Source organism: Corella eumyota, chromosome 1 (assembly GCF_963082875.1).
Source record: "Corella eumyota chromosome 1, kaCorEumy4.1, whole genome shotgun sequence".
Taxonomy (NCBI): domain Eukaryota; kingdom Metazoa; phylum Chordata; class Ascidiacea; order Phlebobranchia; family Corellidae; genus Corella; species Corella eumyota.
The window spans coordinates 8,524,656-8,547,310 of record NC_137490.1 but is presented as its reverse complement, the minus strand read 5'-3'; the positions used below and the strand labels follow the sequence as shown (position 1 = coordinate 8,547,310).

The window sequence follows — 22,655 nt, the reverse complement described above, 5'->3', positions numbered from 1 at the left end:
AGAGTTGAGGAAAATGACTACGAAAACACGGAAAATAAAGATCCCAATGCAAAACAATTTTTTAATATGACTGCAAATTCTATTGGAGAAAACAACTACTCACCTTTAAAGTTAGGTGAGAGTTCAAGAAAGTTACTCTCTTGTAACGGTATGCGGATGTCACACGATCCACCAATGTAAGTTTTTAAAAACAATTGAACAATTTTTTTGTCACTTAATTTATTGTCAGATAAAATTGTTTTTATTAAATTATAGTTGCCAAGTTCAACGCAATTCTATGGACGTAGCGTCTAGCCAATTTGATGCTGCGTTAAATGCGGCTGTACTAGCTGACGAGGACTTATGTACATCGTCACCTCCCCAATATTGCGTAGCAGACGATACCAGCAACATTTCTCTTTGGTCAGATGACGGCGGAATTCACGGTAGCAGTCTATTAGCGGACCCGATGTTCATGTGCAGCACTTAAAATTTGGAAAAAACTTGATGGGAAAAATAACAAAGCAATTGACCTATAAAGCAAAAAAGGTAGCAAGGACAAAAGAGGTTAAACCGAAATTGACTGTTTTTGTTTGGCTTATACTTACTGCTGTTGTAATCATATGGAAAAAATATTTCGTTATATTGTTCTATATTTCATGTTACTGTTTTTATTTGTTGTTTTTTTTTCGTTAACTAAAATGCTATAAAAAAGGTAAAAAAAAATAGATTTCAATAAAAACATTGTTATTTGAGCAAATTTGTGACGTTAAGCAAGGGTTCCACAAACTGTGTGTGATTTAAAATTCAAAAATTTATTTTGTTTACATTTTTCGCGCAATATAAATGAAAAAAATGATACAACATTTTAAAAAAGTTAAATACACAACAGCTACATATTTGTTTCTTTCTAACAACAGCAGATTAACAGCATAGCTATTACAAAAATAAAACCTTTAACGCCAGTTAAAATGAGTCCAAGTTTACCTGAAATAAATAGTTCAAATATTTATTTTTAATCTTGACGTAAAAATGACATACCAGCCCTAACCTAAAATACGTTTTACTGCCCTTGCAATCATATATATAGTATGGCCCCTTATCCCTGATTAAGCAAGATCGGTTTCTCAGAGTACCGTTTACGTAATTTTTCATGGGTTTCCCTTTGCCATTTAAGATATAATTGACCCACTGATTATGACAGACTTTTAAATTTTGACACAGGTATGCAAATAATATTGTAAAACTGTATTTCACAAAAAAATCTACTTTAACAATTTTAGCCATGTTAGTAAATATAATAATGCACTATTTAATATAAAAAAAACTGTAAATAACACTTTACCCGAGCAATTTCCTGATACGTCAATACATTCAAATGTGCCATATCTGTTTATACAAACCCTGTCAGAGTCACATGGAGAGGGAGTATTATGTGAGCATTCATCATAATCTGTTTAAAAAAAAACAATGACGTTACCACAACATTCAGAAAATTTGGTTTTAATAATAATTTAAGTTTTACCTTCGCAGTGAAAACCAGTTCCAGTAAACCTATCATTGCATTGGCATATGTAGCTTCAATCAGTATTTTTGCAAAATGCTTTATGATGACAGTCGTTTAAGGTATCAAATTCGTTTATATCTTCATATAACACAAAATAAAAGTTAAAATCAGTTGCTGTTTATCACATAAACTAATAACTTTACAGTTATAATTTTTCTTGTCAAGACCTTGGTGCCTTTGCATATCAATGGTTCTTGTTGTTTAATATTATTACATTTTAGAAGATATTGACCTAGTGGCATTGATTGGGCTTATAATCAAATTTAGCAGTAGTAATTTGATGTACTAAAACTAAATTTAAAAATAACAATCTAAGTAGCCCTTTCCGCCAACTAAGTTTTAAGTGACTATGCACTTTAAAATAAAAAAAACTTATGTTCAGTTTTACCACTGCAAATTCCAGATATGTTAGTATAACCTTCTTGACAGGGACATTCAAGTGTTCCTTGTTTGTTTACACAAAGCGAGTTAGGTGACATGAGGATGGAGTGTTATCTAAGCATTCGTCAATATATGTTTAAAAAAAGCAATGTCGTTACCAGAACATACACAAAATCCAACACATTTTTATAATTTTGTTTTACTAATAAATCAAGTTTTACCTTCGCAGTGAAAACCGGTTCCATTAAATCCGTCATTGCATTGGCAATTGTAGCTTCCAACAGTATTTTTGCAAAATGCTTTTTAATGACAGTCGTTTGAGGTATCACATTCGTTTATACCTTTAGATAAATAAAAATCAGTGACTTTTGTCACATATTTTCGTAGTACAAACTTATTACGGTATGTACAAACCTTCACACATTGTTCCTGCCCCAGTGAACCCATCATTACATATGCATGCAAAGTCATTGTATTCAGCAGCACAATTAGCATTTCCAAAACATTCTTCAGTGCAGGATGCAACTTAAAACATTAAAAACTTGGGTAAACCTAACAAATCCTGCATTAATCTTAAATCTTGATAACTCAATATTTTGTAAAAAAAATTATATTTCATAAATTATTTTTGTAATTCGTTACAGTAGAGATTTTTACTTGAAAGACATTTTGCTTGGTCGACGGTACAAGTTCTTGCTTGGCAAGCAAATAGAAAATAAGGTTTCTGTGTTCCCTTGTAAATCCCACAATCACCTTTACATGGTTTATAAATACAAGAGGACCTAAAATGTTAAATAAAAACCGACACATGAAAAAATGCAGGTAAAAAATATAAACGTCCTAAAATATTCTAGCTTAAGGTAAAACTTGTCTATTTTAGATATTTAATGATAATATAATGTCTAATTAGTAATTACAGTCGTTAGAGCTTATTTGCTAATAATGTCTAGTACAGTTAAAATAAATTTGCCAAAACAGTCTAGCTGCAGTTCACATAGGCAAATGTGGCAGAACGTAACAATTAGAATTCCGGTTGCCTATAGTTTCTGATTATGTCTTTTATTCAGCTGGCGTTAATTAATAAGGTCCACACGGGCGTTGATTACTTAAGAATCCCGTCTTAATTACTGTTTTTTTCGGGTCCTACTAAAACCATACACGCACGTCTAAATTTTAATGCACTCATTTTAAAATGACTTACCCTATCAATATAATTAAACCAATAACAGCAGCAACGAAAACAACTGCACAAATTTTCCTTTCACGTTTTAGTTTTTCCCATTTCCTGGAACTTTTTAACTTTTCGTTCATTTTTAAAAATACACACAAAAATTCTATCTTAACAAACTTTTAAAAATGCAAATAAACTTTTAGAAATGCAAGAAAGACCCAATTCTGTGTTGTATTTTGCAATATTCGGGAAAGGTTTTCTACCTTACCCCCAGGTTAAATCCCTAAAAATGTCCCGCAAAAATTGTTTTTAAATGTTTTGTTAAAAATAAATTTTTTGGCGGTTTTAAACCTAAAGCGAAACCAAAGTTTCGTGGCAAGTTGGCAGCCTGTTTAACATTTGAGCTCACTTGCTCATTGAGGCGTGAAATCAATCAATTGATCAAATCATGTTAAAAAATATATTAAACAATAAGTACAACAATAAGTAAATAAAAAGGTTAAAAGTCAATTATTTATTAATATCGAAACGATATTAAAACCCATACTTTTAAATATAAAAATCCAAATTAGACAATCTTTATTAATATGTGTGGGCACAATTACCCGGTAAAATAACTTCGTTAAATGGTAATTCGTTACACAACACATTAACTTCGTTATTGTTAATTAGCTACATTAAACAAAATGTAACGAAAATTATCCGTAATTTTTAACGTTAAATTTAATTAAAACAAACAGAGAAAACTGGCAAAATACCCAAATAACGCCGGCCAGATGGTAGTTACACACATACATCGTTATATACATATATAAGAATATATGTGTTTAATATATATATATATATTCTTTTATTACCATAGTTTTCTTTTTAAAAAATATTGAACTAATGAACTTAATTTAACAAAGCCTAAATTTAACCATTGAAAAATCAACTTCGATAACGTTTGTTCCGTTAATTAAATCGTGTACTTTGATAAAACTAAACCGTTATACTTAAATACGAATGTATCAGAAGTTACAAAAAACGCTATAAAGACAACTGTCAGACTGTCGACTGTACTATTAAACTTATAAGTCTAATCAGGTATACTATTATGGCGCAATAAAAAGCAAATAAAAACTAAAGCAAATCGCGCCACATTCGTCACATTTTTTAATTTGTTACGCCACCGTTTACGATGTAAGTATGGGAGTTATCTTTTGTAACAATAGATACGATTTATTAAATTAACATGTCCATCTACTTATTGAAGTCAAATTTCGGGTAAACTTCTATATTATAACGATTAATTCGTTTTTGTAGCGAATTTCTGTTCGAAAACAACGTTTTTAAATCGTAAGATATTAATGAACCACATAAAATTCGTATATTTAAGACATTTTTGATACTTAGGAACTTCATCTAACGAAGGCCATCAATGTAACGAAAGTTAAAAGATCCGTTTAAAATTTTTAAAAGTAACTTAAAAGTTAAATTTTAACGAAAAAGTCAACCGCGTTAATCAAAAGGCATGAGACATGGTTCATCTACTTGACAATTAAGTAGAGCAATCTATCGGCATAACCAAACACAGGTGACAATGCAACAACCGGTTTGCAATGACGAAGTAATCACAGTCAATGCTGATGATTTGCCACTGTTATCGGATCAATTGCAGCTAAACTGTAGTGTAAGTTGATAAATGAATGCTAAAAGTGCTAAATCATTTTTTTTGAACTTTGATCTAATGGCGTGTACGATTCTAACAGGACTTGGAGTTAAACTTTCCCCCTCAGTTCAGAGTTGAGGAAAATGACTACGAAAACACGGAAAATGAAGATCACAATGCAAAGCAATTTTTTAATATGACTGCAAATTCTATTGAAAAAAACAACTACTCACCTTTAAAGTTAGGTGAAAGTTCGAGAAAGTTACTCTCTTGCAACGGTATGCGGATGTCAAACAATCCACCAATGTAAGTTTTTAAAATCAATTAAACAATTTTTTTTGTCACTTAATTTATTGTCGGGTAAAATCGTTTTTATGAAATTATAGTTGCCAGGTTCAGCAACGCAATTCTATGGTCGTAGCGTCTAGCCAATTTTATATCGCGTTAAATGCGGCTGTACTAGCTAACGAGGACTTATGTACATCGTCACCTCCCCAATATTGCGTAGCAGACGACACCAGCAACATTTCTCTTTGGTCAGATGACGGCGAAATTCACGGTAGCGGTCTATTAGCGGATTCAATGTTTATGTGCAACACTTAAAATTGGAAAATAACGTTATAGGAATAATAACAAAGGAATTGACCTATAAAGCAAAAAAGGCAGCAAGTACAAAAGGAAGTTAAACCGATAAAATTACTTTTTAATTAGAAAGTTTTTTTAAATTAAATGTATTTGTTTGGCTTTTACTTACTGCTGTTGAATCATATAAAAAAATATTTTGTTATATTGTTACAAAATTTCATGTTACTGTTTTTATTTGTTATTTTTTTTTTGTTAATTAAAATTCAATAGGTAAAAAAGATTAAAAGAGAATTAGATTTCAATAAAAAACATTTTTATTTAGGCAAATTTGTGATGTAAAGCAAGGTTTCCCAAACCATGTGTTGTTTTAAATATAAGAGCATTGCGAGATAGTTAAGCTGCAAAGCATAATTTACTGTTCAAAATTCCGGCTCTAGTTTTGTATTTTAGATAAATCTATGTTAAGTTCTAAACATTAAGCCTAATTTTTTATTTTTTAATTTAACTTTGTAGTTTACACAATATACATGTTAATTAATATAAAATATCACGAAAATAAATGTAGATACAACATTTAAAAAAAGTAAAATATACAACAGCTACATATTTTTTTTTCTAACAACAACAACAACAACAGATCAAGAGCATGACTATTATAAAAATAAAACCTCCAACGCCAGCTAAACTTAGTCCAAGTGTACCTGGAATAAATAGTTTAAATATTTATTTTTAATCTTAACGTAAAAATGACATACCATTTCTATCCTAAAAAAGTTTTACTGCCTTTGCACAGATATTATTTAGATAATATGGCCCCCTATGGCTAATTAAACAAGGTTGGTTTCTCAAATTAACGTTTATGAAATTTTTAATCGGTTTCCTATTTGCCAAGTATACAAAGAATATTGTAAAACTGATAATACATTAAAAATTTAGTTTTAGCTTTGTTAGTTAAATATAACTACACACCTTACAATATAAAAAAAAAACTTTAAATAAAATTTTACTTAAGCATTCTCCTGCTACGTCAATATAACCATTCTGGCAGGCACATTCAAATGTGCCATATCTGTTTATACACTTCCTGTCAGAGCCACATCGAAAGCCAATGTAATGTAAGCATTTGTCAATTTTTGTTATTAAAAAATGGTGTCACCACAACTTTAACAAAAGTGTGTTTAAATAATAATTTAAGTTTTACCTTCGCAGTAGAAACCAGTTCCAGTAAATCCGTCATTGCATTGGCAATTATAGCTTCCAACAGTATTTTTGCAAAATGCCTTATGGTGACAATTATTCCAGACTGCACACTCGTTTATATCTTTAAATAACAAAATATAAAAAATTATTATCAGTGGCTGCATTACATAATCTTGTAACTTGACACCCATTATTTTTTAAGGACATTGTTGCCTTTGCCAATTAATGGGCCTAATTGTTTTTTTCCATTGCATTTTGGATATTGTAACAATATTGGACTGTCGTTACTTCTAGTCACGTGCTTACACCTTTTATTTCTTCTAGTCACGTGTTTAGGCCTACTGTTATCTTTATTGTTTGCAAGTTGTGTTTTTGTACGTAAGCTTTTTTGGACTAATTCTTTTTTTCAGTGTTGAATGCCAATTCTGATTCTATTCGATTCTATTCGAATAAGATTCTATTTGAATAAACTTTAATAACATTGTATTGTATAAATAAAGATTGAACCTGAAACTCAATACGTTACAATATTATTGACGTAATGATATTGACCGTCTTAGTGATTATTTGGAGATAGGTAAGCATCTGATATCTTAAAACTTATTTAACATTAACTTATTTGTTAGTTTAAAGATTGCAAGTTAGGGTTAGTCGTTACTAAAACATAAACAAAATTAAACGAATTTTGATAATTTTGTTTTAGTAATAATTCAATATTTACCTTTGCAGTAAAAACCATTTCCAGTAAACCCGTTATTGCATTGGCATCTATAGCTTCCATCAGTATTTTTGCAAAATGCTTGATAGTGACAATTATTTAAGCCATTACATTCGTTTATATCTTAAATAAAAAAATAAGTGGGTTTTTGTTACATATTCTTTAGCCTTTTTTTTATAACTTTTTGTAGAAAATTTGTTGCCTGTTTATAACGTCTAGTTGTTTTTTATTTCATATTTTTAAGATTTTTAACTAACTTTTCGATTAATTTTAACGTTAGTGATAAGCAACTAATATTTTAAAGTTTTATATACAAAGATCTACAAGTTTTAATAACAGAGATCAACACGCAAGTTTATGTAAGTTAAAAGTAAGTAAGTTAAATGCAGTTAAGCGTAGTTGGAACAATGTTTTACCATGGCAACTTTCGGATATGTCAGTATAACCTTCTTGACAGAGACATTCAAATGTACCGTGTTTGTTTACACAAAGCGAGTTAGGGCGGCATGAAGAAAGGGAATTATCTTGGCATTCGTCAATATCTGTTTTATAAAGCAATAATGACGTTAACACAATAAAAATAAATTAAAAAGATTTCCAATTTAGTTTTACTAATAATTGAAGTATTACCATCGCAGTTAAAACCATTTCCAGTAAACCCTTCGCCGCATTGGCAGTTGTAACTTCCATCAGTATTTTTGCACAATGCTTCATGGTGACAGTTATTTGATGCATCACATTCGTTTATATCTTAAAATAAATTATGACAGTAGGAAAATAAAAAATGAAACTAGTGTAGAGGTTTACCATTGCAAATTCCGGATATGTCTGTAAAACCTTCTCGACAGGTACATTCAAACGTTCCTGGTTTGTTTTTACAAAGCGAGTTAGGGCGACATAGGAATAAGGTGTTGTCTAAGCATTCGTTAATATCTGTTATAAAAATAGAATGTCGTTACCAAAACATACACAAAATTAAACAAATTTCTATAATATTCTTTTAATATTAAATTAAGATTTACCCTCGCAGTTAAAACCATTTCCAGTGAACCCGTCGTTACATTGGCAGTTGTAACTTCCATCAGTATTTTTGCAAAATGCTTTATGGTGGCAGTCGTTTGAGGCATCACATTCGTTTATATCTTTAAATAATAAAAATTAGTGAGTTTTTGTCACATATTTTCGTAGTACTGTAACGATAGCTATTTTTTGTAAGGAAAGCCGTATTATATGACTCATAGTTTAATATTGCGGAAAGATACACATACAACCGTACACAATCTTGTATCACTAATAATACAATACATTGCAACACGCTTAAACTAATAAATCACGTGATGGCTTAAATCCGCTCGATAAAGCTGTTTGTAAAGTAGTCCAGTTTCCAGAGCACTTTTAATGGTAAATGGTGATAAATTGCAGAATACAATTTTTCATCGTGTTTTATTGCATTCATAAAACCTTTCAGCTTTAATTTTTCCAGTTCTTTTAGGTTTGAATTGTTGTATATCGGACATTGTCGAATACTTTCGGCAATGTCGGTTGAAAGTGAATCTAAGGGGAGCAGTTTTACGCAGTTTATCCTTTAAAATTGCTATCGATGTACAGTCACTTCCAGATAAGTTGGCTTTCCAAGGAATTTCAACCATTGGCCTTTGATATAAGATCAAATTTATTAAATATTCGTTGACGTTAGTTTCGCCGGTATATTTATACAGCTCTTGATTAGATGTTAACAAATCTGTTGATGTGACAACATCTTTGAATCTATTTTTTTTTTCAGGGAGACTAGTTCCCGTTAAATTTCTCGAAGCTTGTATTCACAACGCGCTTAATTTCTATAGATATTGATGTTGTTAAAAATTGGTTCATTTTAAATAAATATATTTTTATAATTTTATCTTCGACAAGTGTGTATAACACGATTGTAATTTGTTACTTTTTTGATATTCTTAACTTCTAAAGACCAGATCTCGACAGGACTTCAAGTTGTAACAATCGAGTCTGCTATATTTCGTGTGAAAATCCGTTTTATAGTTTATAGTTTATTATTGCAGAAAGATACACATACAACCGTTCAAAATCTCGCATCATGAATACTAGATATAATACATTGCAACACGGTTAAACTAATAAATCACGTGATAGAGATAACGGTGTAAACACGTGACCTGAGGAATAGATAAAACTTTGGCGTAAACAACAAGACGGCGTTCGTTACAGTACAAACTTATTACTAAAAGAACAAACCCATTAAAAATATTGATAACATTTACATACCTGCACAATTAAACCCATCACCGATATAGCCATTTTTACAAACACAATCAAAACTTCCAACAGTATTGGTACAAGTCGCAACTTCAATACAGACATTAGTTGTGCACTCATCAATATCTAAACAATATTATCACAGAAAAATAAGTAACTTTTAACCAAGTTTTTACATTTATTCTGCATTAAGAAATAGAGAACACAAAAAATTTGACAATAAAAAACGACAGCATGGTGTAGTGGTCAAAACACTTCCTACACTACATGAGGTCCCGGATGCAATTCCAAGTGATTTAATGCTGTAGCTCCCTTAAGTGAGGCGTAATAAACGGTATGAGCTTCTGCTGAGCCAGCACCTTATCATTAGATTAATTATCGAGCAGTTGAAATTTAAAATATCCCAAACTGCTACAGGCAACCTAAGACTGAGTAGGAGTAACTGTTGTTATTCTATGTTTAGGCCGCGAATTTAACCTTACCACATCGAGGATAAAGATATACACAAAAAAATGTTGATTATCGGATATTACCCCTAAAATTTAAAAATTTTTCTTATTTTTTAAACTCTTTTTTTTAAATAGTGTGAGTAAAATTTAATAATGTAACCAAATTGTTTCGATCTAAGTTAAGCTAACAACTAAATTTGGTACAGTTTTTGTCCAGAACCCTGGATTAACGGCCCACCGGAAGACCAGTTGTAACCTTGCTAGTAGTAGAGTGCACTATATATAAAAACTATTACGGTATATTATTAAAAGATAAAACAAAGCTAAAAAGGTCTAAAATATACAACAATAATTACAAATAAGAGACAAAAATAAACACGTCAAGATAAAAAGGCACTCTATTCAGAACTCCCCAAAAAACAAGCAACAACCAAGCAGGCCAACAATGCCACGTGACTGGCAAAATTACACTGCCTCAGAATACATAATTAAGTACTAAGGAATTTAATCAAGGTCTGCACCGCAAAAGGCGCGTCAGGCAACCCGTACTAGAACGTTAATCACGAACGCTTCAAAACGTTACAATACAAACAAAGAAACAAAATAAATAATAAAGATTTAAGGAACTGATTACCTGTACATGTGTTATCATTGTCGTTCCTGCAAAATCCATCTAAACATTGACATGCATAATCTCCTGGATAGTTTTCACAGGCAGCATTTTGACCGCAAATATTTGTATTTAGGCATTCGTCAATATCTACAAAAAACATTGTTATCTTTTTAACGTAACTTTTTATAGGTGGCTTCTATACCTCAAATCACAGTCAATTCATCAACATGCACATTCCTATACCATTTCATTGTTAATTGTACCCTAACCACTAAACCACGGCGCTTTTTTGAATCGAATAGTCAGCTTTCTTAAATCGAATATCAATAAATAATTTATTATCTTTAAGTAATATCAAAATATAATTGGATTTTTAATGACAAATTTTGTTAAATAGGTATGTACACACCCTCACACATTGTTCCTGTCCCAGTGAACCCAACATTACATATGCATGCAAAGTCGTTGTTTTCAGCAGCACAAATAGCATTTTCAGAACATTCTTCTGTGCAAGATGCAACTTAAAACAATAAAAAATTGGGTAAACTTAACAAATCCTGCATAGTTATTTAATTTTGGGGACGCTGGTTTTAAGACAATGAATATGAAGAAAGCCAAACAAATAGAGGCGGAATTCTAAAAATAAAAACGCGGAAAATGCTTTGGCTGTTTATTTATATTCAAATTCAAATTTTTTTAGAAATTAAACTGCATAACCCAAAGGAGTTTTAGAGAACTTGGGTTTATAGAGAACTTGGGTTTATGTGTCAGTATTTAGTTTTTGTTTAAATGACAGCATCCTTTAATAAACAGCCAACAAAATTTCCGCATTTCCGGCTTGTTATAATTTAAAATCCGATCCTCCGTTTTACGCTTTCTTTTTATTTCCGTTTTTTTATTTTCATGCACCCCTAAATTTTAATAACGTGATATTTTGTATTAAAAATATCTTTGAATTATTTTTGCAATGAGTTTCAGTAGAGATTTTTACTTGAAAGACATTTTGCTTGGTCAACGGTACAAGTTCTTGCTTGGCAAGCAAATAGAAAATGGGGTTTCTGTGTTCCCTTGTTTACCCCACAGTCACCCTCACATGGTTTATAAATACAAGAGAACCTAAAAAATTAAATAAAAACCGATACATAAAAAATGTAGATAAAAAATATAAACGTCATTAAATATTTTAGCTTAGGGTAAAACTTGTCTATTTCAGGCATTTAATGATAATATAATATCTAATTGCAGTCGCCAGAGCTTATTTGCTAATGCCTAGTACTGTTAAAATAAATTTGATGAAACGGTCTAGCTGCAGTTCACATAGGCAAAAGTGCAGAACGTAACAATTAAAATTCCGCTTGCTTATAGTTCCTGATCTGATTATGTCTTTCATTCAGCTGGCGTTAATTAATAAGGTCCAGACGCGCGTTGATTACTTGAAAATGCTGCGTTAATTACTTTTTTTTCGGGTTACTAAAACCATACACGCGACACGTCTAATAAAAATTTATTTGAAAGCATTTTTTGTTTAAATTTGTCGAGGTAACCTTAAAATATTTAAATTAACCTTTCTTTATAGTTTTTATTAACATTTTATTTAAAAAAATAATTTTAAAATTGTCTGAAAAATTGTCGGTTGTCTTAAAGTTACTTACCCTATCAATATCAATATAATCAAACCAATCACAGCAGCAACAAAAACCTTTAGATAATTTTTCCTTCCAATTTTCGATTTTTTGTCCATTTTTAAAAGTACAAACAAAGATTCTACTTTAACAGACTTTTGGAAATGCAAATAAACCCCTTAAAATGCAAGAATTACCCAATTCGATGTTAAGTTGTGCAATATTCGGGGAAAATTTCTACTTTCCCCCCAGGTGAAATCCCTAAAAATGTCCCGTTAAATTGTTTTTGGGTGTTTTGTTTAAAATTATTTTATTGGCGGTTTTAAACCTAAAGCGATACAAAAGTCTCGTGGCAAGTTGAAAGTCTGTTTAACGTTAAGCTTACATGCTCATTAAGGCGTAAAACCAAAAATTAATTTACGTATGGGCATTATATATTGGGCATGACTTTTTATTTAATACAGACATATAACTTTACAACTTTAAGATCATGTTAAACAATATTTTAAACAATAAATAGGCTACAATACGAAAAATTAAACGTTAAACCCTTTTTTTGTATTGAAACGATGTTAAAATCCATACTTTCTTTTCATACCTAAAAATAAATTTTGCTTTAAAATACACTTGTTCAATATTAGTGAAAACATAAATCAATTTTATAAAATAAATAAATTAAAAATGTTTTGATTTTACATATTAAAATAGACGAAAATTATGTTTACATGTCAAAAAAAAATTTAAAAATGATTATTTTGTTTGTTTTTTTTTATTAAAAACAAGCCATTTTCGCGCATTTATCGTTTTTATTTGCTTTCTGGTTCTGTGACGTCACTGTTGCATGTAAAGAAGCAAATATTCCGTAATAAAGTTCGTTTGTGTTGCACAAGTAATCAGGTTGTATTAACAATAGTTGCACAAAAAGCTGACGTAACTCAGTGGTCACGATGCGGCTTTCTGCGTAAATGGTATCAACGAGTAGTGAGAGAATTTCGCGTGGCTGCGATGGCCGAGTGGTTAAGGCGTTGGACTTGAAATCCAATGGGATATTCCCGCGCAGGTTCGAACCCTGCTCGCAGCGATTTTATATATTTTTTTTCTATTTTAAATAAAACGGTTAGACTGAATTAATCACTATTACATATATTCTAGGTAAATTAAATCTTACTTAACACCTAATAATAACTAAAAACTATAAAAAATTTATTCTTTTTTAAATTTACAAAGTGAAATCAAAAATTTAATTTAATTTGATTTAAATTGTTTAGCATATAATTTTTCGTTTGCTTTTAGTTTAAAAAAATTAAAATAGAAAAAAAAAATACTACGCTGCGAGCAGGATTCGAACCTGCGCGGGAATATCCCATTGGATTTCGAGTCCAACGCCTTAACCACTCGGCCATCGCAGCCATGAGCAAAACTCGATGTTCTAGCTAATACATTCTCGAAGCTTGATCGCGTCGTTTTAAATTGACCAATCATCATTCAAAGTTCGCTCTTAAGCTTTTAACAACATAAAAACTTAATATGTTTCAAATAATACGAAAATTTAAAACCAATAAAGTCACTTAAATTAAATTTTAATGAATTTTATTTTAAAACTGAAACAAATCAGTCAGATAACCTGAATTATAATAATATCTTAATTAAAACAAAAAAGATAAATTTAATATACTATAAAAAAAGAATAATAATTACATAAGCCTACTACATGTCCTTCATGAATTAAAACAACATATAAAGTATAACATGGCTTAAAAAGTTTTTGTTTTGTCGACAACACATTTTATTAAACTTTTTTAGTCTAAAGTCACATATTATAGCTGTTAAGTACATAGGCCTACAAATCCTGTATTTTATAACCACGCATTTCGCCTTAAACCAGGACCTAAAACAAAACGTTAAATATAACATAAAAAAGACGAATCCAAAATAGGTTCTTGAAGCAGACACAATAAAATTAAGACACAACTTACAAAAAAATTGTAAATTTGTTTAGTTTTAAAATGAAATATTTGTGTGTTAATCTGATAACTCGTAGTAAATTAACCTAGCTATAGGTTATGTTAATTTTAAGCCTATAAAAGTTTTATTGTTTGTATTTCAAACTCTATAGAAGTTAAGTTTTTAAATTAATCTCTCAAATAGGTGCAACCTAACTTGAGACTAAAAAAAACAAAAAAAATTGTTATGTAAAATTGAACAATATTTTTCAGCTCTGATCTTAAATTTAACAAAAATATTTTTTTACATTAAGCTTGACAAAATTTTAATACATAATTTATACATCGATGTAATTTGTACGAAATACACTCACGTCATAAAATATAGCCTGGAACATTTTAGCCAGCTGGGTTTAATTATTTAAGCGGTTTTTTCGTTATTCAACTTAAAAAGTTTGTTCAAATACCAAATAAACAACATAGTGTTGTACAAAAATAGCAAAGGAAAGATTCGTATTGTTTAATTAAACCAATTTATACTGTTGTATATGTTTTTTTTAATTTTAAAAAAAAAATGTCTATTTTACAGAAACGCTAAACATGTCCCCCAATATGTTTTTTTTTTCAAGTTTTAAATTATTTATTTTTAGTTTTAAAAAAATTGTTGATCCAAAAAGATACATACGAACAAACGACGGTAAAAATAGATTTATGATTTGTCAATAAAATAAATAGTTCTTGCGTAACTCACTTGTCGACTGACTTGAAATATCAGCTTTTATTAGTTTGCTTTTCCTTCGAGAGCAGAGTAGTAAATATGTTTTCCTATGCTTGGCGCCGTTTTATAGTTTATTTTACTTTGCCAGCAAGCAGTAGCGCTAAATATGAATCGTTTTACTTAAGTGAGAAGCAACAAATTTACTTATCTAATATGATTTATAGTTCAGTTAAAAACAATTACGCAATTAGTTTACCCAGTAAGCAAAAGGGGGCAGACGTATCGATATTTTTTAACAATAAACATATTGGCTGATTAAAGATTAAACATGTTTGACCGCAAATCCAAATCGTAATACAATTATGTGAAATTTTAAAATTAGAAACCAGATTTCGAATACACATGTCATTTTTTGGCAGATTAATCTAAGTTTAAATTACAAATTATTCACAGATGCCTTCATAAATAAATCAATGATTTTTTTTGACTAAAAGTCATGTCAGTTATTGGTCAGTAAATGTTAGCATTAGGTTTATTAGCTCTAACTTAATAATGTTTTTAATTCAAAATAGGTACGTGAAAATATTTAAAAAAATGTATTGCTTATAAATATGTGTCGACGCCAGTTTATCATAATGATCAGGCCATTAGTTCCTTGAATTTGACACTTCAATGCAAAACAAAGTTTATAATCAATTTGCTTTTGTAAACACATTTTCATTTATTTTGAAAACACACAAAAATGTGTATAATTTAGTGGTTAAAAATTTGTACTATTTTTTGAAAGTATTGTATAATAGATCAGCGGGTGTTCAACGTTGTGCCTTGCCAAGTGGTTAAAACGATTACATTCTATCTTTAAACAACATAAAATTGGAGCAGCTTTGGGAAATAGGGCGAAAAACAATATAAGGATTATTAAAATTAATCACTTTGTGGTTTTCGTGCTTTTTTTTTACACACACCAGACATGGTTATATAAACATATAGCGTAACAAACAATGTTCATTTTTTAGTTCGACTGAGTAGCACGCGCTATACACGCGAGATTAGACATGTACATGACCCTGTAACGTGAGGCAGGCTAACTTAAACGATTTCAGCGAACCGATAATTAGAAAATATTTTTTTAAGGTACAAAAGGAAGTTGCACTCGAAAACAAAATGCTAATTTCCGCAAAAAGTTATTTTTATTTGAGGTTTGTTGTTTTATACATTACGGCAAAATGTGTCGAAGTTTAAGATATAACTAAATTCACGTAAATCAAACATTTTATTTAGCAGATTTAAAAATAAGTTTTGTTAAAACCAATTAATATATAACAATGGAAAAAGGGGAAATTGAAGTCAATCAGGATAGATCATTTTATGAAAAATTTCTTGCTTTACTTAAAAGATTGGCAAAGCGAAACATGACTACTGACAGAACGCATATCGAACCAAGTGACGTAATGACGTATGTACACAACGAAAAAGATGTAAACATGCCACATCAAAACATCGACCGATCGGTATCGGGCTTTAATGTAAAGCCTTGTTCATTGGATGATAACCTGATAGATGTAGATCAAGTTAACACGGTAGTTCACTTTTACGACGAAATTGACATTGGCGAAACTGATGAGGTCGAGTGTTCGGATTTCGCTTACAGATGTATCATGATGGGAATGATTTTATGCATCGTTTCCCTTGTAACATTTTATTTCCTTATCCTTGCGCTAAACCCGGAATTATTAAAAAAAGAAGTTGAAAACGCAACGGCAGCTTACCAGTCTGCCACTTCAATAAGGCCTTCCCAACTACAAACTAGTTAAACACGAATTTTTATTTTTCTGACTCTTATTCACTGTATTTTAACACCAAATTTATTAAGGATTGTTACTTTTGTCCTTGCTTCCAAGTCAATTGGTCGTTTTGTTATTTATTAAACGTTTGGAGTTTAACTAAAATACAACCATATTAAACATTTAAACTGAATAAAGTTTTTTATGTAATATTTGTTGTGCAGTATTTTACTTTAAAAATATTTTATAATAAACTTTGATATGTAATTGTTGGTCGTTTAGAACAGTGAATTTATCACCCCTCGGGTTAAATAGTTTTTGCCGCAATCTTAGTTGAATGACACAATCTTGATTTTCTTTTAATAAAATATTATCTTAAAAAGCCTGCAGAAAAATGCTTGGTAGCACTAACATGATAAAAAACGTAGCCTGGCACCATTATCTCCATGCAATTCCACCAGGTCCTGGCAGCAGCACTCAGCAGCAGGTCAAGTCAAACGTTTTTTATTTATTAAAAAAAAAACAGAACACGCAACAATCACCGACAAAAAAAAACAAAGTAAAAACCAAAATGTTGTCACCCTATTTCTGTGCTCAAATAGACAAAATTGGTGAAGAAAATAAAATAAACGAAACAATCCAGGCTCAGTTTATATACATATTATTTTTTTTTTTGTAATTATATAATTTATACTCTTTAGGATAGCAAAACAGTGCTACAAAACTGTATTTCAGGGGTTTTTAGTTTTAGTTGTTTTGATAATTTGTTAAATTAAGTTCGATTTTAAAATTTCAATTAACTATGTTATTTTACAGTTTAAATAAAACAATTTTCACCTAATTTCGTGTAATTAGTATAAAGAGTTTAAAGTATATATTTTAAAAATAATTTAAAACCAATAAATAATTGTTTCAGGTGATAAGTAAAATCGTTTAAAACAGCAAACATGTTGCCATGGAGATATAAAGTTAGCAAATGCAGTAAAACCGATATACAAAGTATTACAAGACAACATATTGGGTTTTGTAAAAATTACATGTAAAAAAAGTTTCAAGAAGTCTAGAGTGTTAAATTTAAAATAAAAATCTAAGTTGTGGAAATCGTGTGCAATAAACTAGTTTTAACAGTAAAAGTTGGAATTATCGAGCTTAAAAGATAAAAAAAAAAGTTTCTAGTTCGCACCTTCCTCTATTACTGCTGATGGTTCATACTTTTCTAGCTGTTAAACAAAACAAATATTTTAAACAAGTATAAATACTAAGATTTAAAAAAAGCTTTTCCATAATAGAATTACTTTTTAAATATATAGGGACTTTTATATTAACAGATCGTCACACATTTACAAAAGACTTTTTAGCTAAAGTTTTGTATAGTGATTTTTAAACAATGCTAAGTAAAAGGGTGTGGTACGTACACACGTTTGGCAATAAACACAGCTTTGAATACAAAATTGATAAGTTTGTTTACCCAAAAAACATTCGCGATATGTATTTAATATTTGGGATGGCTGTTTATAGAATTTTCTAATATTGATACTGTTTACCAGGACCTGACACATTTGCTTTAGATTTAAACTGCCCATAAACAACTCTGTTGGTAAGCCTGTGTTTGCTTAAATTTAAAACGCTTAAAAACTTACTCATCAATATTATTCATTCAATCAAAAACAAACAAAAATAGTAAAAAATTGTTACAACCAAACCACAGACCACCAATTTTTTTTTAGTTTTATCTTGGTATCGGTAAATAAATATTGACATAAGATTATTGGGTGTTGCCTATAATAAATATTTTTCTCTGGACATCAAAAATAAATAATAAAATTGTTTAGGTCTATCATGTTTATTGGGTTAATGTTTTTTTTATCGTGCATTTAAAATTAGAAAATTAATATAAACTTATTTGTTTTACTTTGGTAGCTACCTAAAAAATTTAAACTTATTTTTTTCCACACCTAATATAAAATTACTACTCTATTTAAAATAAATTAAAAGTTTATTAAACATTTATTAAAGGTCTTTGACCCCTGTTCTTTAGTAATTACTTTTTATATGTGAAATGTTGACTATATAATTAGATTTAAGGCGAGATTTAATTAAAATTTGATTTGTGACATTCTAAAATGAGTATTGATTAAAAGTTCCAATTGAAATGATTTATAAAATGATCAATATCATATTGATTTTTTCCAATGTTCTTAAAAGGAGCATGTCAAGATAAATTGATTCATCTTTAACATTATAATTCCATTTAAGAAAGTTTAACCAAAAATTCTTATATAGCCTACAAAAGTTCTTTGGTATGGTGGTTTTTCAATCACATAAACATCCTCCATAATATTTAAAAGTTAATATGTCAATTACATATACACTACAGCAATTATGAGAGAAAATGAAACCAATTTTGAAACAAATTTTAGAATAAAACAGCCATAAACAACTCACTTTGGTTTTTAGTTCCTCATTTTCATCAGTTAGTTGTGCAACTTTAGCTCTTAATTCAACAACATCAACTTTAAGAGCTTCCACATCGGCACTTTCTGGTCCAGTTCCATTTAAATGAGAGTGTAAAAACCTGAAAATTGGATTAGAATATTTAGAGGTTTATTGTTGTAAAAAATTGTAAAGTTAATGTAATAAAATCAACTTACTCCAAAGCATTGTTTGGTTTTTCTGGCTCTTCATACAGATTAACAAGAACTAAAATAGAAGAAAAAATATTACACAGTATATATATTTTTATAGCCTTGTGTAAATGTAAAGTAATAAATATAAATCAACTTACCCTTGGTTAGGGCATCAATTACACCAGCCTTTTCCAAATATTTTCTAAACTCTTCTCGTTTAGAATCGGCCGCCTTTAAAATAAAAATGTTTTTAAATAACCAACTGACAGAAAATACTAAACTACTACTCACAGACATACATACCATGCCTAAAATGCTATTTTATTACTTCTTGCATTTAAATATTAAAAAAATGGTTAAAATTTAAAAAAAATTATTTAAATTACAAAAGTATAAAAAAGATATAAAAACTTATTTTTACGATCTAAATACTTACACGATACGAAGTCATATTGAGTTATTAGCAATTAATAATTAAAATAAGTGTTTCTATAAAAATCGAAGCTTGGCAACCGAAAACGAACCCCAAAACAATTATAAAATCAAACGCTACGTTAATTAAAACAAGGTGTATCTAAATTTGATTTAAAAAAAATAAAACATAGTAAATACAGTTCTTGATCGGCAAAATATAAATCCTGAACTACTAAATTTCCTTGTTCAAAACAATTCCAAAGTCCTGCCCGTGGCCCTACGCTGATTACAAATTTAAAAATTCCTGAATTTTGTTTGAAGATTTGTGCGTTAACGATATGACGTTTTTACGCAGTAACCCCGGGAACGACGTACACGTCGTTTCGCATGAATGCCCTGAGGTTGTTTTATTGCCAACGTTGATTGTCCTCTTTACTATATAAAAATTTTTTTTATAAAGCGCGTGTTATTATAAATAAATAAAATTTGCTTATCAAGATTTCTTTTAAGTTTTATTAAGACAATGTTAGTTGCTTAATTTAAAATATAAATACATTTTTTTAAACGGTTGACAAAATATCAACTGTTTAAGTTATAATCATGCTTTTCCGAAGATAAAACATTTTTTAGTAACATTTTATTTAAGCAAATTTTTATAAACAAGTCAAATAAAAAGTTTTACTGGTTTATTATTGTTTACATCTTATGGTTGACCGCTTCCCATGGTTCAATAGAATTTTATAAGTTTTTGTTGTACCGTTACAGTCTGGCTGTTAAAGCTTTTTATAACACCGTTACAGCTGTTGTGTAAAAATTTAAAAACTATAGTAGAAAAAACGTTTTAATAATCTAATGAAATGGGAAAAGTTTTTCTGGAACATATGGGTGGAGGAAGACTGTTTTCATGTGCAAACTGTGAGACCTATTTAACAAATAAAGCAGAGCTAATATCCACAAGATTTACGGGGGCAACAGGAAGAGCATTTCTTTTTAACAAAGTTGTAAATTTGGTTTACAGCGATATTCAGGATCGTGTTATGTTAACAGGCCGTCACATGGTTAGGGATGTAACCTGCAAAAAGTGTAACACTAAGTTGGGATGGATGTACGAGTTTGCAACCGATGAAACACAAAGATACAAGGAAGGTAGAGTTATTTTGGAACGGGCTCTTGTTATGGAAAGTGACGGTTTGGATGAAACAGCCACCCCCTCAGTTGTGAGAGTTAGACATAGAAGTATATCTGACGATCATATTCACGGTTAATATATAAACTTTACATGATTATGTTTATATGTTACCTTTATTTTATATTGAAAAATGGACCGACTGTATCAGCCATGGGGTGGACAGATTGACTTTCAATTTAGACTCTTTTAATATCTAATTATACAATTTGTTGTTTTGTTTAATGTATGTTTTGTTTTAAAAAATGATTTAAGGCATAACAATTTAAAAATTATTGCTTAAATAATGACATTAAGTCTATGTTAAAATTATTCTATTTCTCCCCATAACATACTGTATACTAATATGCAATATATTTTTATTTAGATTAAGAAAGTACTTTAGGTCATTGTAAGATTTTCGTAATGGGTAGACGAAAGTTAAACTCATTTAATGTGGGTCATCCTCAAGCTAAAAAAGCCAAAATCCGATTTTTACCTTGGAAAGAAGATACTCTAGTGCCCGAAAGTGTTAACCGCAAAGACATAAGATCCAGTTTAAAATATGCAGCTGACCTCTATTCTCAATCACAAGTATTTAAACAAGAAAAAATACCAAAAATAGCAATGAAAAATCAACTTTATAGCATAATGGAAAGCCGAACTGAAGTTGATCAAGGAATTAACCAACTAAGAGAAAGTTTAGATATTAAAATGTTTAAAACAAGTTATGGACTTGATCAATATTGTATTATGTTTACTAATGATTACATTAATCATGTTTTGGGTATGTATAACTCAAACCTAACAAATTTACATACCGAAGAACAAAGCAAATCTCCAATTCCTAAATCAGTGTTAAAATTTGTTACTGAAATTGTACCAGATTCGCCTAATGTCAGTGTTGATGAGTCATTTTTATTTGAAAAGCATAAATTTAAGGATACTGATATAACCGAGTTAGTAAAAGTTGGAATTCTAAATGTGCGGGATGCTGGAAGTTGGTGGATTGCAATTCCTAATGCTGGAATTTTCTTGAAAATGCTAAGAAAGGGAAGACAGTCAACATTGCAAATAATCAAACGAACGAAATACAAAGAATTAAGTTGTAAGGAATTATTGTTGAGAAAAACACCAGCAACCGTTAAGTTGGGGTTTTTGTACCACATTCATGATCTTATTGGTGCGGATCTAGTAAAATGTGTGGAGTCTACAACAGGGTCTATATTAAGAATTATGTAAAAAAGGGTGATTTTTTTTAGTGTATTCCAGGCTATTTAAAATATGCATTTTATACACCATACCAATGCAATACACCTTGATTGTAACATGTTTTTTTTGTATTAGGATTTTGTGTAAGTGCTTTTTTTAAGCTGCCTTATTTAAAGGTGTGTGCATGTTGCATTATTTTTTAGTCTTTAAAAACCTTTTTTTATAAAGCTCAAATATTGCAAAATCCTAATCACTTTTTTTTACTTAAACTATCTGTTTTGTCTTATAGGTTTCCTTAATACTATGAAATCAATTATTTTTATTTGTCTGTTTTTTCTGCTAACTGTGAAGAATAAGGTTGTTGCACAAATACAAACAAATTATTGTTTAAAAAGTGTAATTAACTTGGATTATAAACCACAGCAATTCGATACACCTATTAAATTTCAAAACCGCCATGAAAAATGGATGATTCAAAATTTGCAGGAGCAATTGTATCCAAAAAAAGAAACCGATATAGTTGTTAAAAGTAATAGATCATCTGTTGGGGAGGGAATGCATCGAATAATAACAACTGAAGTAAAC

The 22,655-nt window shown here is 29.8% G+C and overlaps 5 protein-coding genes and 2 non-coding genes across 9 annotated transcripts; 3 read left to right on the top strand and 4 right to left on the bottom strand.

Annotated features, from left to right (window-relative positions):
• Positions 1–773: 773 nt before the first annotated feature.
• Positions 774–3,659, bottom strand: LOC145754570 (uncharacterized). 2 transcript variants are annotated; one of them, XM_082570656.1, is made up of 8 exons: positions 3,129–3,659; positions 2,585–2,709; positions 2,342–2,452; positions 2,149–2,268; positions 1,935–2,041; positions 1,505–1,624; positions 1,325–1,432; positions 774–966 (listed from the first exon to the last, which is right to left on the bottom strand). In XM_082570656.1, exons 1-4 carry the CDS (start codon positions 3,236–3,238, stop codon positions 2,231–2,233), a joined length of 384 nt encoding a protein of 127 aa, XP_082426782.1. In that variant the 5' UTR covers positions 3,239–3,659; the 3' UTR covers positions 774–966; positions 1,325–1,432; positions 1,505–1,624; positions 1,935–2,041; positions 2,149–2,230. The 2 variants fall into 2 exon arrangements, with proteins under 2 accessions (XP_082426782.1, XP_082426774.1); XM_082570648.1 differs by having other exon boundaries at positions 1,505–2,041.
• A 1,113-nt stretch (positions 3,660–4,772) lies between these two features.
• On the bottom strand, positions 4,773–12,399 carry LOC145754552 (uncharacterized). Of its 2 annotated transcripts, XM_082570629.1 has the most exons (12): positions 12,238–12,398; positions 11,577–11,701; positions 10,995–11,105; positions 10,607–10,732; positions 9,533–9,649; positions 8,275–8,394; positions 8,060–8,185; positions 7,883–8,002; positions 7,669–7,794; positions 7,256–7,375; positions 6,536–6,655; positions 4,834–6,035 (listed from the first exon to the last, which is right to left on the bottom strand). In XM_082570629.1, the coding sequence occupies exons 1-12, from the start codon at positions 12,324–12,326 to the stop codon at positions 5,950–5,952; spliced, it is 1,386 nt and encodes a 461-aa protein (XP_082426755.1). In that variant the 5' UTR covers positions 12,327–12,398; the 3' UTR covers positions 4,834–5,949. The 2 variants fall into 2 exon arrangements, with proteins under 2 accessions (XP_082426763.1, XP_082426755.1); XM_082570637.1 differs by lacking the exon at positions 9,533–9,649 and having other exon boundaries at positions 4,773–6,035; positions 12,238–12,399.
• Positions 12,400–13,206: 807 nt separating this feature from the next.
• Positions 13,207–13,288, top strand: Trnas-uga (transfer RNA serine (anticodon UGA)). The gene has a single exon. It is a non-coding gene; the product is annotated as a tRNA-Ser (tRNA).
• A 246-nt stretch (positions 13,289–13,534) lies between these two features.
• Positions 13,535–13,616, bottom strand: Trnas-cga (transfer RNA serine (anticodon CGA)). The gene has a single exon. It is a non-coding gene; the product is annotated as a tRNA-Ser (tRNA).
• Positions 13,617–17,140: 3,524 nt separating this feature from the next.
• LOC145755533 (c-Myc-binding protein-like) lies at positions 17,141–19,873 on the bottom strand. Its single transcript, XM_082571773.1, has 5 exons — positions 19,716–19,873; positions 19,438–19,510; positions 19,304–19,352; positions 19,098–19,227; positions 17,141–17,872 (listed from the first exon to the last, which is right to left on the bottom strand). The coding sequence occupies exons 1-5, from the start codon at positions 19,728–19,730 to the stop codon at positions 17,825–17,827; spliced, it is 315 nt and encodes a 104-aa protein (XP_082427899.1). The 5' UTR covers positions 19,731–19,873; the 3' UTR covers positions 17,141–17,824.
• Positions 19,874–20,451: 578 nt separating this feature from the next.
• Positions 20,452–20,968, top strand: LOC145740693 (protein yippee-like 5). Its single transcript, XM_082558522.1, has one exon. It carries the CDS (start codon positions 20,551–20,553, stop codon positions 20,956–20,958), a length of 408 nt encoding a protein of 135 aa, XP_082414648.1. The 5' UTR covers positions 20,452–20,550; the 3' UTR covers positions 20,959–20,968.
• A 280-nt stretch (positions 20,969–21,248) lies between these two features.
• LOC145740692 (winged helix repair factor 1-like) lies at positions 21,249–22,362 on the top strand. The gene has a single exon (XM_082558521.1). It carries the CDS (start codon positions 21,285–21,287, stop codon positions 22,098–22,100), a length of 816 nt encoding a protein of 271 aa, XP_082414647.1. The 5' UTR covers positions 21,249–21,284; the 3' UTR covers positions 22,101–22,362.
• The last annotated feature ends 293 nt before the right edge of the window (positions 22,363–22,655 follow it).